The 12,436-nt window shown below is 46.1% G+C and overlaps 1 protein-coding gene across 4 annotated transcripts in view; it reads right to left on the bottom strand.

Moving 5' to 3' along the window:
- The window catches only part of hiw (MYC binding protein highwire), a 131,513-nt gene that overhangs the window by 51,662 nt on the left and 67,415 nt on the right, over positions 1-12,436 (bottom strand). For all 4 annotated transcript variants that reach the window (XM_089566700.1, XM_089566701.1, XM_089566702.1 and 1 more), the window contains 9 exons: positions 12,193-12,329; positions 9,589-9,686; positions 7,785-7,970; positions 4,921-5,155; positions 4,126-4,335; positions 3,064-3,119; positions 2,797-2,969; positions 2,255-2,399; positions 1,612-1,797 (listed from right to left, as the gene is read on the bottom strand). In XM_089566700.1, the coding sequence (XP_089422826.1) occupies positions 1,612-1,797; positions 2,255-2,399; positions 2,797-2,969; positions 3,064-3,119; positions 4,126-4,335; positions 4,921-5,155; positions 7,785-7,970; positions 9,589-9,686; positions 12,193-12,329 (1,426 nt within the window). The remainder of the gene's footprint in view (positions 1-1,611; positions 1,798-2,254; positions 2,400-2,796; positions 2,970-3,063; positions 3,120-4,125; positions 4,336-4,920; positions 5,156-7,784; positions 7,971-9,588; positions 9,687-12,192; positions 12,330-12,436) is intronic.

Below are 12,436 nucleotides of genomic sequence, written 5' to 3'. Positions count from 1 at the left end.
CTGCCGCATGTCTACTGTAGGTGCCAGAATCACGCGAGCAACCAAGCAGCAGCAATAGGCTTGAGCACATAGGAATTTCAGTGCAGTCTATGACAAATCTAGGATGCCTGACCACCTATACATCAATACGCATGCCTTTCTGACCATCAATTTCAATTATATGCTCAAGGACACACATTCACATCTTCTCATGCAACAAAACTGACCTTTCCGTGCCTTTTTCATTGCAGCCTGTTGTTTTGCGCTTCTTCTGAATATGAACTGCTGTCATGACACTTGGTGTGAAGCTACAAAAGTGGAAACTGTGGGGACTGCCGCGTTTGCCACGCAGAAGCACCGATCGCATGAGAGCATGGCACGTTGTCAACTGCATTCCCTCATTGTGATTATGGACATTCCTCTCACGACAGTTCGTGTTTCATCATCATAAAACTTTTGCATTTTTTAGCACATTCTGATGCTTCCCATGACTATCTTGCTGTGCGCCGCATATATAGATGACAGCATTGATGACTGTCGGCTACCACTTTCATGAGCTCAGCGTTCGCTGGCTACACTATTACTGGTGCGTTGCAGACAAGCGCTCGGGCTGGGACGAAGTCTAGATGGAAACGCTAACGAGAAATGCGGTGTGCCTGCCATACGGAGGTCGCGAAACTAAAAGGCAAAGTTAGTGTAGAGATAAAAAAGAACACGTAGATGGCTGAGACAAGCGCTCCAATGACGTTGGGCTGTAATTAGACCTAGCGACTAGAGCCAAAAACCAATGTCTGGCAGCACATTGTTTTATGCATTCTTGGTGACTTGTGTATAATGAGAGCTGTCTCGCCTGTCATCAAAATGCAAGTTTGATAGCGTTATGACAGAACAGTCGGGGCTGAGGTGCCTTTTCTTATGGGTACGAGCTGCTCAATAATTTTGAAAAGACTCGCTGTCTCAGTGAAGCTGCATGCCTCCCACCCGCTTCACTACTGTATCTGTGCATATTAAAATTAAATAACTCTGCCCAGAACTTTGACTACTATTCAAGTTTGAGCAAGGCGACGCTTCAGAATGTTATGGGCTTAAATTCCGCTTTATTCCATCAAGTTTTTGATTTCCTTAGAAACCTGATTTGATGATTTTCAACTATATACATTATACATGGAGACTTGGCTATTGACAGCGGTGCAGCAGTGAGTGCAAATGAGGTTCGAAAAATCAAGCAATCAGTTGCGATGCATCTGAAATTTCAGGCATTGTTATACATAACCTCTATGGAGCATGTCGCAGTGCTGTGCAAAAGCCAGAATGATCAATGTCCGAAAAATCGAGCGTCCTAATTTTCAGTCGGTGACTGTATACATGCTTCAATGGGGTAGCACTGGGAAATTAATAAACTTCATAATAGTACAGAATTTGCAACATGGTGGTTTGTTATATCCAGGCTTAACTGTACTTGCAGTGAAAAGAAAAAGCCAACCTGACACAACAGAAGCCACAAATGACTGCACGAGGTTCAAAAAAGCGTGAGGAAGCCAACACAAGTGTTTCGGTTAAAATTCAATGCCTCTTTTTAGGCTACGAAGGAGGTAACGCATTTAATCATGCCCGCTATCTCACATCCCTCACCTTCATAGTGGTAATGGCATAGTAGAGCATTTTGTCCTTCACTGTCACTTCATATGGCACATCCAGTGATGGTGGTGGGTGGCCGCCAAATGTGAGCAGACCACTATGGTCACCCGAGCCAGCAGTTGTTGAGCAGGGAACACGTTCCTGGTTGTAGGCATTCATTGGCACTGCCCTTACTTCAACCTGTAACACGAACCATCATTAAGCATGAGGTGAAATCTTCCTTATCACAACAGTGGTTCACAGGTCCAATTGTAATCAAGGAATAAGAGAAAAGAATGGGAAAAGCAAAAGAATACACTAACACACTACCTGTTCGTAGGTAAGCAGATAAGTGATTAACTGCCTTTCTAAAACTCTAGGAAAAAATTGCTGTCATGCAGTTAGACAAATTGAAAGATTTGTTTTCCCCCTTTTTCGGCAAGTTTACTTTTATTCATGAATGGTTACATTTTCCTCAAATCTCAAGGGCATGTGACACACTATGTCCTCCCCCCCTCCTCTCTCCCCCCTTAGGCAAAAACTGACAAGCAAGTTAGTCAGGTAATTAGTTAATCAGTTTTGTCATGGAAACATACATGGTAGCTGCAATATTTCAGCAGTTCAAACTCGCCAGCTGAGGAAGGGCACTGAGCCGTACCTTCATGTTGGGGACATGCACCAGGTATGCATACTGGTCTCTGGTCATAACTGTGATAACAGACGGCCACCCACACTTGAGCTCCTCCTGGCTGCAGATCAACTCGCACTGCTTTGGGTCCACATAGCACTCAGGCTGTAGCCACCTGGTTATATAATAACAGCAACAATAATACTATGAGAAAGACAGAAAACAAAAAATTTCACAGACAGTGATCATGCAGCAGAATCTTGCAAGGTACATCAGGACAGACAAATGCAGAGAAAGTGGTACATTAACAGTACGCTTCTTTTGCAGTTTTGCAAAGTCTGAAAAATATGCAAATGCGTTCAATGACATCCTACACGATTATCACAGGAAAAGAATAAAGACATAACACAAATATCACGCATTCATAAAATAAATGTTACAGTTCAACGCTTCTAAAAGGTGTCTTTATTGAAGAAAGCTCACACGCTGACCTGACAAACTGAAATGTGTCCTCTTTAAGCATATGCACAAATACAATGCACTCATCGCAAGTACAGCCCACAGATTCTTACCTAGCAAGTCTACCGCCACTCGTGCCCGGTGTGCATGCAACGAAGTCATGAAGGAAGGGACGTTCGTTTGAACGGTCACTGAACGACAGTGAGCCTTCCAATGCTTGCTGTATCGTGGGCAAGTGCGCAAGAGCAAAGCCGCGTGAGAGTAGTGCTGAGTGGCTGCTGAACACCTGGAGTGGGGTGAAGAGAGCGCCAGAGTTAATGAGTTGAAATGTGTGTACCAATACACAGCTTCGTGAGACTTTTTCACTCAGCTTTTCTCACCTGATGTGCAAGGAATTCTGCTACTTCCATGTCTTCGTCCATGTCACTTGGCAGCACTAGTGAAACAGGGATGAAGCACCAATGCATTTGCATAAGTTAGATGGTTTACTGGCAGTAGAAAAACAGAGTAAAGAATGCGAACAGATGAAAATGACCAAAAGAAAAAATCAACTCCGTTGGCTCAGCACTAACGGTACCTCACACTGCAAAAAAGAGGTAAAAATTTAGGTGCACGGTTTTGGGAGTCGCGTGTGTCCAAAAGTTCAGACATACTACACATCTCTCCAAGCAGGCTGCTAATATTATGAGTATACTGCAAAAGAGTATAAAATTAGTGGTGGTGTGTCTCCTTCCTATTCATCCACAATAAATCACTGAGGACACTTGCAAGAATGCATGAATTTTTGGCACAAGACTGTTCACTGACATGAGACAGTGGATAGGTTTGAAATGGTTTAGTTTGGTTTATGGGGTGTTTAACGTCCCAAAGAGACTCAGGCTATGAGGGACACCGTAGTGAAGGGCTTTTTCTTTTAAAACTTAAAGCTGCCTGACAAAGACACCCAATTATATATCAGCTCAGCCTCAGTACCGCAGAACGCCACCATTCAGTTAAGATTGAAGATGCCAATTCCTGGATTCTTTTACAGGTGTATGATCTAAAAACATCATTACACTGACTTTCTGAGTGCACAAGTGAAACGGAAGTCGGGGACAGATATGTGTGGTTGGCGGGGTCTCGCCAGCTAAAATTTAACCCCCCTCTATAATCTAACAGGCTTAATGGAGCAGATCTCCAAGGGTTGTGCGCAGAGTGTGTGAAACATCCTGCGCTGGCCAATCCTGACAATATGGATAAACTGGTTGGTATGGAGCATCCTGGGTCAGTACATTTGGCGTGAAGAAAAGACTTCTCTATTTGGTACTGGGCACGGACAAAGTGCACGGCCACACACATTGGCGGCCAAGTGCTGATGGACTGTACGGGGTCCCGATTTGCCTACCATGCTATGTCAGAGTACAACCATGCATTAAGTGCTGACAACGACAAAGCTGAAACACCTGTAGGGAGGATGAGGTCACGTCGAAGCAGGGAGGCAGCACACATGCCCCCCAGGTACGACAGCTCCTTCTCCAGGTGGAGCAGTCCCCCTGCTGAGCCAGGGGAAACCCCTTCGTAACCAGCCACCTGGCACCGGAACCCATACGAGTTTGCCTTGTTGTCCTTGACATAGTCCGAAGCCGTCTCCAGCGAAAACACCACTTCATTCCCTGAAGAAGAGCATGCAAGGAAACGAATACCAAATCAGCAAAGGCTCACCAAATTCTCAACATCATATACAAGCTAAGACACTGTGCATGTGTTACTGTCCTGGTCCATTTAAAAGACGCTGAGCAGTTGCGTATCTTAAACATGAGTGAACATCAAGACATGTTTGGGGCTGTGCACTCAAATGTCTATACATACTTGATACTTTCATGCTATGTCATACCACGTCCAGCTTGGTACTCTAATGCGCCAGAATAATCCCCCATGAGCCATCACATTTCCACTAGCCTATTACAACCAATGCAATAAGCCTAAAGTACTTGGTTAGGTAAGCTGTTTCAATTCCAGCCTTGAAAAAAAGTGTCGAAACAATCTGCATCTTTATGAAAGAGAAGAGTTAATAGAGTAACAATATCAAAACAACCAAAGCGGAGGTGTCTGTAGAAAGCAGAAAGGTGAACCATTCTGCAAACTTGCAAAAGATGATTCATTTCTTTGATCTCTTGCCACCCTCTTGACAACTACCCAATATACTGATGCCAAACAGCAAACAGCACTGAAGCATAATTGCAGCCTGCAACAGTTACCTGGAAGAATGGTGGCTGTCGCAGGCCAGTCCGATGATCCACAAAAACGCTTTAGGACCGGCCAGAAGGGGCTGTTGGTGTCGTCCTCGTCGTCGTCACAGCGGGCTGTGCTCAGAGGCTGGCCTTGGCCGCTGTAGCTGGGGACATACAGCTGCAGGCTGTCTTCAGCCTGAGCAGTGCCGCACCGGGCGTCAAACTCCAGAGCCATCCAGCGAACACTGGGGGGGAATTTGACCTGTCCAGAGAGATGTGTGCATGCCAGTCAGTTTGATGCAGCCCTCCATGAGCAGCAGCTGGTGTGCATTCACAAAGAAGACCAGTGACTTCATTTTTCAGCACTTGTCACACGGGGACTTTCAATTCTGATCAAATCTATTATGATCAAACTCACTACAGATTCAACACTGTTACACAACCAATTTCAATGGTGATCAAGCCTGATCTTCGTTGACACAAAGCCAGTTCCTAAAGTACGGCTTAGATTTTTGACCTGATCTAGGAACTCCCATTGCTACCCTTGTGTTGAGGAAGCTTTCAAGAGGGAACAAATAAGCAGCACAATGATTTGAACATTATTTGGCAATACTTCGATCGAAAGTGTTTTGTTTACTTTACTTGACTACTAGAGGTGTGTGAATATTCAAAATTTCGAATACAAATTGAACATGTTTGATATTCGGGTCAATTTATATTTGAGAAATTGATATTCGAAAATTTCCAAATATTAGAAAATTTTCTAATGTTTCCAGCGATCGCATACCACACACTTTCATAAATTTGGCCATGGCAAAACCATAATATCTGGCCAAATTATCCGACAATCGAGTTTACAGTGCCAGGGAAACAATACAAATGCGTCTTCTTAGCTTTCTTCTCCAGCATTTATCAGATGGATCGATCGCATTCGGCCGCTACTAGGCTGACCTCAAGCGAAATCCCACAAGTGGGCTTTCTCACATATGACACTTATTAACAAGATGGCCAATCACCCACTTGAAACAATCGCAGCAAGTGAACGCGGTATTTTTTTTCTCTGATCCTTCCATAATGTGTTGCATACTTCACACCCACACCCATGGCATTCGTCCTGTCGCCTTCATTCTCCGAATGTGGCCTCCGTAATCTTGTTTTGGTCAACTATTATATGCGGCAAAGCCCACTTGCGGAACTTGGCATGAGGCTCCCGAAGGACCGAGTTGCGGTGTCACAAGAGGGCAAACAATCTATAGCAAAAATCCTGCCTATTGCATGGTGCATTATGACCTGCGCACCTTCCAAGTGGGCACAACGGCAGGCGTGACAATGATCGGAGGGCTCCTGTAGCCAAGCCAAAAAGAGCCTGGTCACATACTTTCAATTTCTCTGAGTTTCGCCACTATCCCGTGGCAATGGCAGTTGTCGGCCCAGCTCCAGCTGTCTGAACCCAGCTCCGCACCAGTTTCGAACACCGACTGGCACGTTGCTGATAATTATTTTTTCTATTTAGAAGCAGTCTCGCTGTTCAGACACCGATGTGCGTTCCCCTCACTTACGCTCACGTTGTCCTAGCATACCGAAACTGCACGCTCGATCGACACGGGCTTTACGGTGTTTGTGCGATGGAGCTTCCTCAAAGGCTTCACCGCATTTTCGCATTTCATGAAGATAATTCAAGCATTTTCAAATTAATAATTAATAAGGTTTTACATGCCATCATGTTATTTTTAGTTGTCAGTCATATGTCATTTTATGGATTGCATTTTACATGACCACGTTACAAGTTGGATGCTGTTAGGCTGTATAGTGAAGTAGCATAAATTTCTGAGCACATCATGTTTGTTTTACACGGCGGTGAGTCAGTCTGTTTATTTTTTTTATTTCGGCTGCAAAGAACATGGACTGTTTTGAAAAACATCAATGCCACAGCATTTGCCTGTACATCATTTTCCGAAATATTTTTCTCATAGCGAACAGATATTCAATTTGATAATCACAGCCATTTTTTCTTCATATTCGCATTCGATTCGTATTCAAAAATTTCTATATCTGCACACCCCTACTGATTACAAAGTCACCTGTTTGCAGCAGTATTCACTTTACTTGTACAATTATGGGTGCACACAGAATTATATCCAACTCACCCATCGGGATCGAGTGGAAATGTGATGCAGCATTGCATGTTCAACACAATGAGAAGTTTTGTAGGAATTTGACCCAATCAGGATAAAAACTGCCTGTGTGACAGTGGCGTAACACTTGCATGAGGCAGTAAAGTAAAAAGAAAAGGAACCCATTCTTCAAAATGCACTGCGCCTGTACGACAAGTGACAATGCTATCAATGTTTTTAGTTGTTCTGCTAAAATCTGCTGCAATCCCCTGGAAGACAAAAGAGGAGGAAATGTCTAACTCCAGATCAATGAGATGATGATGAAGCGAAATACAAACACACAAAACACATGCACACGTGAATTTAAGAAACTTTAAGAGGTCTTTCATAACATGTAATGCCCAAGCTGCGTCACACAAGGATCCAAGTACATCTGCCAGGCTGAAGGTACAGTGTTGTCAGGCGTCTAATGCAGTTTTCTATCGGCTGCACAATGTAAAAGGTTCTTCTCGCACACACCACTTGCTGAGCACATGCAGCAGCATGCAGTTTTGTGCTGAAAGTGGTCTGTGTATTCTACATCAAGGCAGGACAGGGCTAATTAGAGATAAATGAAAGAGGCAATTGTCCTGCAGTCAACATAGCTGGGTTGATGATGACGATTATTATTTGTTTTGACAACCAAAATAGTGCATCCACTGTGTGACCAATAATGGTGATCTCCTGCAGCAGACAGCCAGTGCCAACCTGCTGAGTGCCAAGAGTGACTGCTCTCACCTTGGACACGGAGACAGTGGCTGGTTTGTAAGGGTGGTCGCTCTCCACCACTGCGTAGTGAACAGGGCCAATGCTTCCATCCACAGGTGCCAGTGCCTCAGTTGGGTTGGTTGGCGCATTCCGCTGGTTCAGTGTGGCCACCCACTTCAGCAGCTTCTGGACCAAGTCAAGAACTTCAACAGCGCTCTGCATAAAACAGTACAAAAAAAAAACAGCAGGACTGGCATAAGCACACATCATGAGCAGAAGGCATGAATGCAAGGCGATCGAGGCCCACTGGCTCCGCTGCCCCAGTCTCGCACTCTCGCCCAAATAAGCCGGCCATGCTTGCTCCCCGCAAGCATCAAGTGTGAATTCGCTTTGGCTTGGAATGACGATTATATCTGCATGGTGGCGTGGCCGGCGTGGTGGCATCCCCTCTCCACTCGCATCTTTCTCAGCTGCACACGACGAAGCGGCTGCACTGATCTTCCCAAGCCAGCCTAGCAAGCTCAAGTATGCATACTGGTAGTCTGGCGGCAAAAGTTTTTTTCTTTATAAATCCAGGTAATACAGTAGAACCCCGCTGTTACGTTCCTCACTGCTGCGTTTTCCCGGTTGTTACGTCGTTTTCTTCGGGTCCCGGCATAGCTTCCATAGGATCCAATGTATTGGGAACCCCGCTGTTACGTCGTAGCCGAGGAAACGATCCCGCATGATACGTCGCAACCGGGCTCCCCGAACCCAACCGGGCAATGCGCGCCAACCGGCATTTTGATTTTTGACGAGTCTTGGCCAGGCTTGGCTACGGAACTGGCTGCAAGAAGCCGCACGGGAGTTGGAGAGGCTGCCACTAGATGGCTATCTGCCTCGCACGCCGAACGCTGCGATCTTTATCGTGGGAGGTGGTGAGGAGGAGGTGCGCGGCTGCGGTCGCTTATCAGCGCGTCTTTTCTTTCACTCTTTCTTTTTATCTTTTAACTCTCCTCTATCTGCAAGTGACAGCGGTGGTGGCTCGGCTGGAGCCAGTTGGCAGGGCCCGTGCAATTTCCTTTTCATCCTTCTCAGTCGCGACAACATCTTTATTGTGCTTTGATGGCGTGATAGCGTTGAGTAAGCGGAAGGGGCTTTCCCTTGAGGAAAAGCTGGACGTACTAAACGCAGTCGACAGGCAGCCAGGGCGGCTTACGCGGAGCAGCGCGGCGGCGAGCAGCCTACGAACATTTCAGTGCTTGACGCTGTGCACAACGTCGCTTCAGCGTGGACTGCAGTGAGCGCGTGAACTGCACAGCACTGCTGCGTGCGTGCGGTGTGGCCGCACCGCAAAGCGACGCTGACAGCAATGCGGCCTTTGCTATTGAGAAACGCGTTGTTCTTTCCAGCGAGCGAAAGAAACTGCAATCCACCATTCTCGATTTTTTAAAGTCCTAGGGTCAATTTGCGGAAATTAATTGTTTCAAGTCAAAGCTGCACTGTTTTCATTAATTTTCGGTGCTTTCCTCACTGTTGCGTTTTCCCGGCTGTTACGTTTTTTTTTCCCGGTCCGGTGAAAAACGTATGAACGGGGTTCTACTGTAAATTAAGGGTGCGCAAATTATGCAAAGGCACAAATTACGAGTAAATATGGTACTAATGAACTCTTCCCATTCCACACATGGTGGCCTTCAATCAGTAACAAAAAGAAAACAACCTAATACTATAATGAAAATACTTTGTCAGCAGTGCATTTGGTGTTAAGGGTTTGTCTGGAAAAACGAAAAATGTGATGTCAAGGTGTCTGAGCCTACAAATCCTAGTCTTTAGAAAAAAAAAAGTAGCTTCTCACCTGTGGGTCCGATGAGGCAACTGGGCACAGGTGGGCCAGTATCAATGGAAGCAGTTGAGTCATTAGGTGGGAGGCTCCAATCTCGTAGATAACATCATCTGCAAAGACAACATTGGCAAAGAAAGTCATGAGGAAGTTCGTCTCGAACAACATCAACTCCTGCCCCTGTGTGCAATGCTGAGTGATATGTTGTCAACACCATCATCAACAGCCCGGCTGCGTCCACCCTATCTCCATAAGACTCCCAACTTCATCCACCTAACTCCCTGGGCGACAATGTTAGCGGCCATTACAAGGGAACTGCACTAGTATATACATTACATCATGCTATGACAGTTCCATCATTAAATGAACATAGTGCCATGCCTTTATCGTGGCTGCGCGCTGCTATTCAAGATGTGGAGGCTCCCTGCGGTGACCATGACCACGTGACAACGGTGACGACCCCAATAATAACAGATGAATGGGGAGACGGGCACCTGCAGGTCTACGTGTACACAGTTCCTCTAAAGAGTGAAAAGAGCCTATAGGCCCCTGAAATGATCTTGAAAAGCATTCAAGGTGCTCAATGTTAGGGCTTCTGGGAGTTGCAAGGTAAACTAACCACTGGAGGCATGGACATGGACTGTAGGCGATGATTACTCCTTTTGGAATCCACTCTGTTCCCCTATGAGACCATCAGCTAAAGGTTATCGTTAGCCTAAATTTGTTACTCTACAATAATATGATTTAGTATTATGGCATCTTTTTCATGATGGCCAACAGTGAGCAAGTATAGTAAAAAGAAACAGAGGCACTTGGAGCTCATAAAAGAACTGGACCATATTGCTAGGTTTGGTAACCCACGAGTGGCCCGGTCCTCAGTTTTTACCTACACCGAAACTGCTTCTTCAGGCAAGCAAGTATACAATGCCCTTAAAGCCTATGTAAGTGACAGTGAAGGTCACATGGCAGACTGCCATCTGATGATGATTAATCTTCACATGGGAAGCTTTGGACAAAGTCCAAAGTTCAACATAGAGCAATGTAGTCTTCATTACACAAGGTGGAGCCAAAGACCGGCTTCCCAAGCATTCCACCCCACACAAGATGAGCATCAAGCCAGAGAAAAGCTTATACCCACTCTACCACTGATGGGTGCCCCGTAGAACTGAGGCACCTCCCGCATGCAAGGCAAGTGCTCAAACCACTCGGCCATTGCTGCAGTACCAGACTACATTCTGTATGCTGCTCCAACATGTCTGTGAAAACCACCACGTCTGTGAAAAACACGCTGCCTGCGTGTAGGACAAGAACCGTTTTGATGCCTCACATGGTAAAGGCGATGTGTGGACACTGAAAATCCGGAAATTTCAATTATTCAGTGGGTTTCACTGTACACAAGTTCTTGTTTTTTTTCGGAGTGCTTGATCATTTGGCTTTTTACAGTGACAGCTGTTATGCTTAGTAGGATATTGTCGTTTGTAGGCGGCGGCGACGTAACCGGTGGGTGCTTTGCCACAGGAACTACTCGAAGGATGGTTACTGTGCAAGGAGGAAGCAATCATGTGAGCGGAGAAATGCGTAGCCGGTGGGTGGTTACCACAGGAACCATCCGGAGGGTGGTTACCGCGGAAGAAGGAGGTTATTGGAGGAGCGGACAAATCCCCAACCAGTGGTTATCCTGGAAGGAGGAGAGTATGGCGAGAGCATAAGAAGACACAACCGGTCGGCCCTTGCCGCAGACATCACCCGGAGAGTAGTTGCCCTGGAAGGACGAGGAGGGTTACCATGGAAGGAGGCTTTATGGCGAGAGCATAGGAAGGCATAACCAGAGGATGGTTACAACGGTAACCGTTCGAAGATGGTTACAGTGGAAGGAGGGTGTGGTGAGAGCGAAAAATCTTCATCCGGAGGATGATTACCGTGGAAGGAGAAGGAAACGGCGAAAGCGTGAGAAAGTGCAACATTGATGGCAACCACACTGATATGTGGTTGCCATGAGAACTAACAGGAGAGTAGTTTCCCTAGAAAGAGAATTGCCGTGCCGTGGAAGAAGGGCATAGCGAGAGGAGGAGGTTATGGCAACAGAGGAAGGCGTACCACAGTAACCATCCGGAACGTGGTCGCCGTGGGAGGAGGAGGAAGGGTATGGTGAGAGCGGAGGAACGTAGCATGGTCAATCTGCGACAGCTGCTTCGAAACGCACTGCCCTAAGACTGGAGAGCAGACCTAGATGAAAAGCGACTGTGTGAAAAACTAAAACGAGCGCCCTAGAACTGTACATGAATGAGGTCGGTCTCATATTCTCTACCAAAGCAGATCGTAACAGCTGTGGCTGAATTTTGCGTTAACCAGGGGCAACTGTCCTGTCAATTTTTTTCCCGCACCTCAGTGGTCAATCAGCGACTGTGACCAAGTCCTGTGTCTGCGTAGATTTGTTCTATCTTAGAATCAGTGCTACCGTCCCAATGTGCATTGCAACAGTCCCACTGTCTTCATTCAAAATAAGCGAGAGTTCGTAATAGTGTGGCTGTTATAAGATAGCTCTGTTGCATGCAGTGCAATGCATCTGTTGTATACAATGCAATGCATGAAGAATGCATTAAAGGTGCACTCCCTAACCTTGCTCAGAAGCGGCTTCGGACAGCAGCTGTGCGCTAGCTTTTACAATAGTGCCACAGATGTTGAGCACGTTGCGTCGAGCCTGCAGCTCCATCAAGTCACGAGTTGCCTGCTGGCTTTCCGTGTCATGAGGCGTACTGCAAGAGAAAAAAAACGCAACTCAATACTATGGCTTCCCCTTCAGCAATACATGCACAAAAGCAGTAATAGCAGTGCAGTAATAGCAATGACAGACACTGGTAAA

The sequence above is a fragment of the Amblyomma mixtum genome, chromosome 1, assembly GCF_055824585.1.
Source record: "Amblyomma mixtum isolate Tamu chromosome 1, ASM5582458v1, whole genome shotgun sequence".
NCBI lineage: Eukaryota > Metazoa > Arthropoda > Arachnida > Ixodida > Ixodidae > Amblyomma > Amblyomma mixtum.
This window is presented reverse-complemented; position numbering and strand designations above follow the sequence as displayed.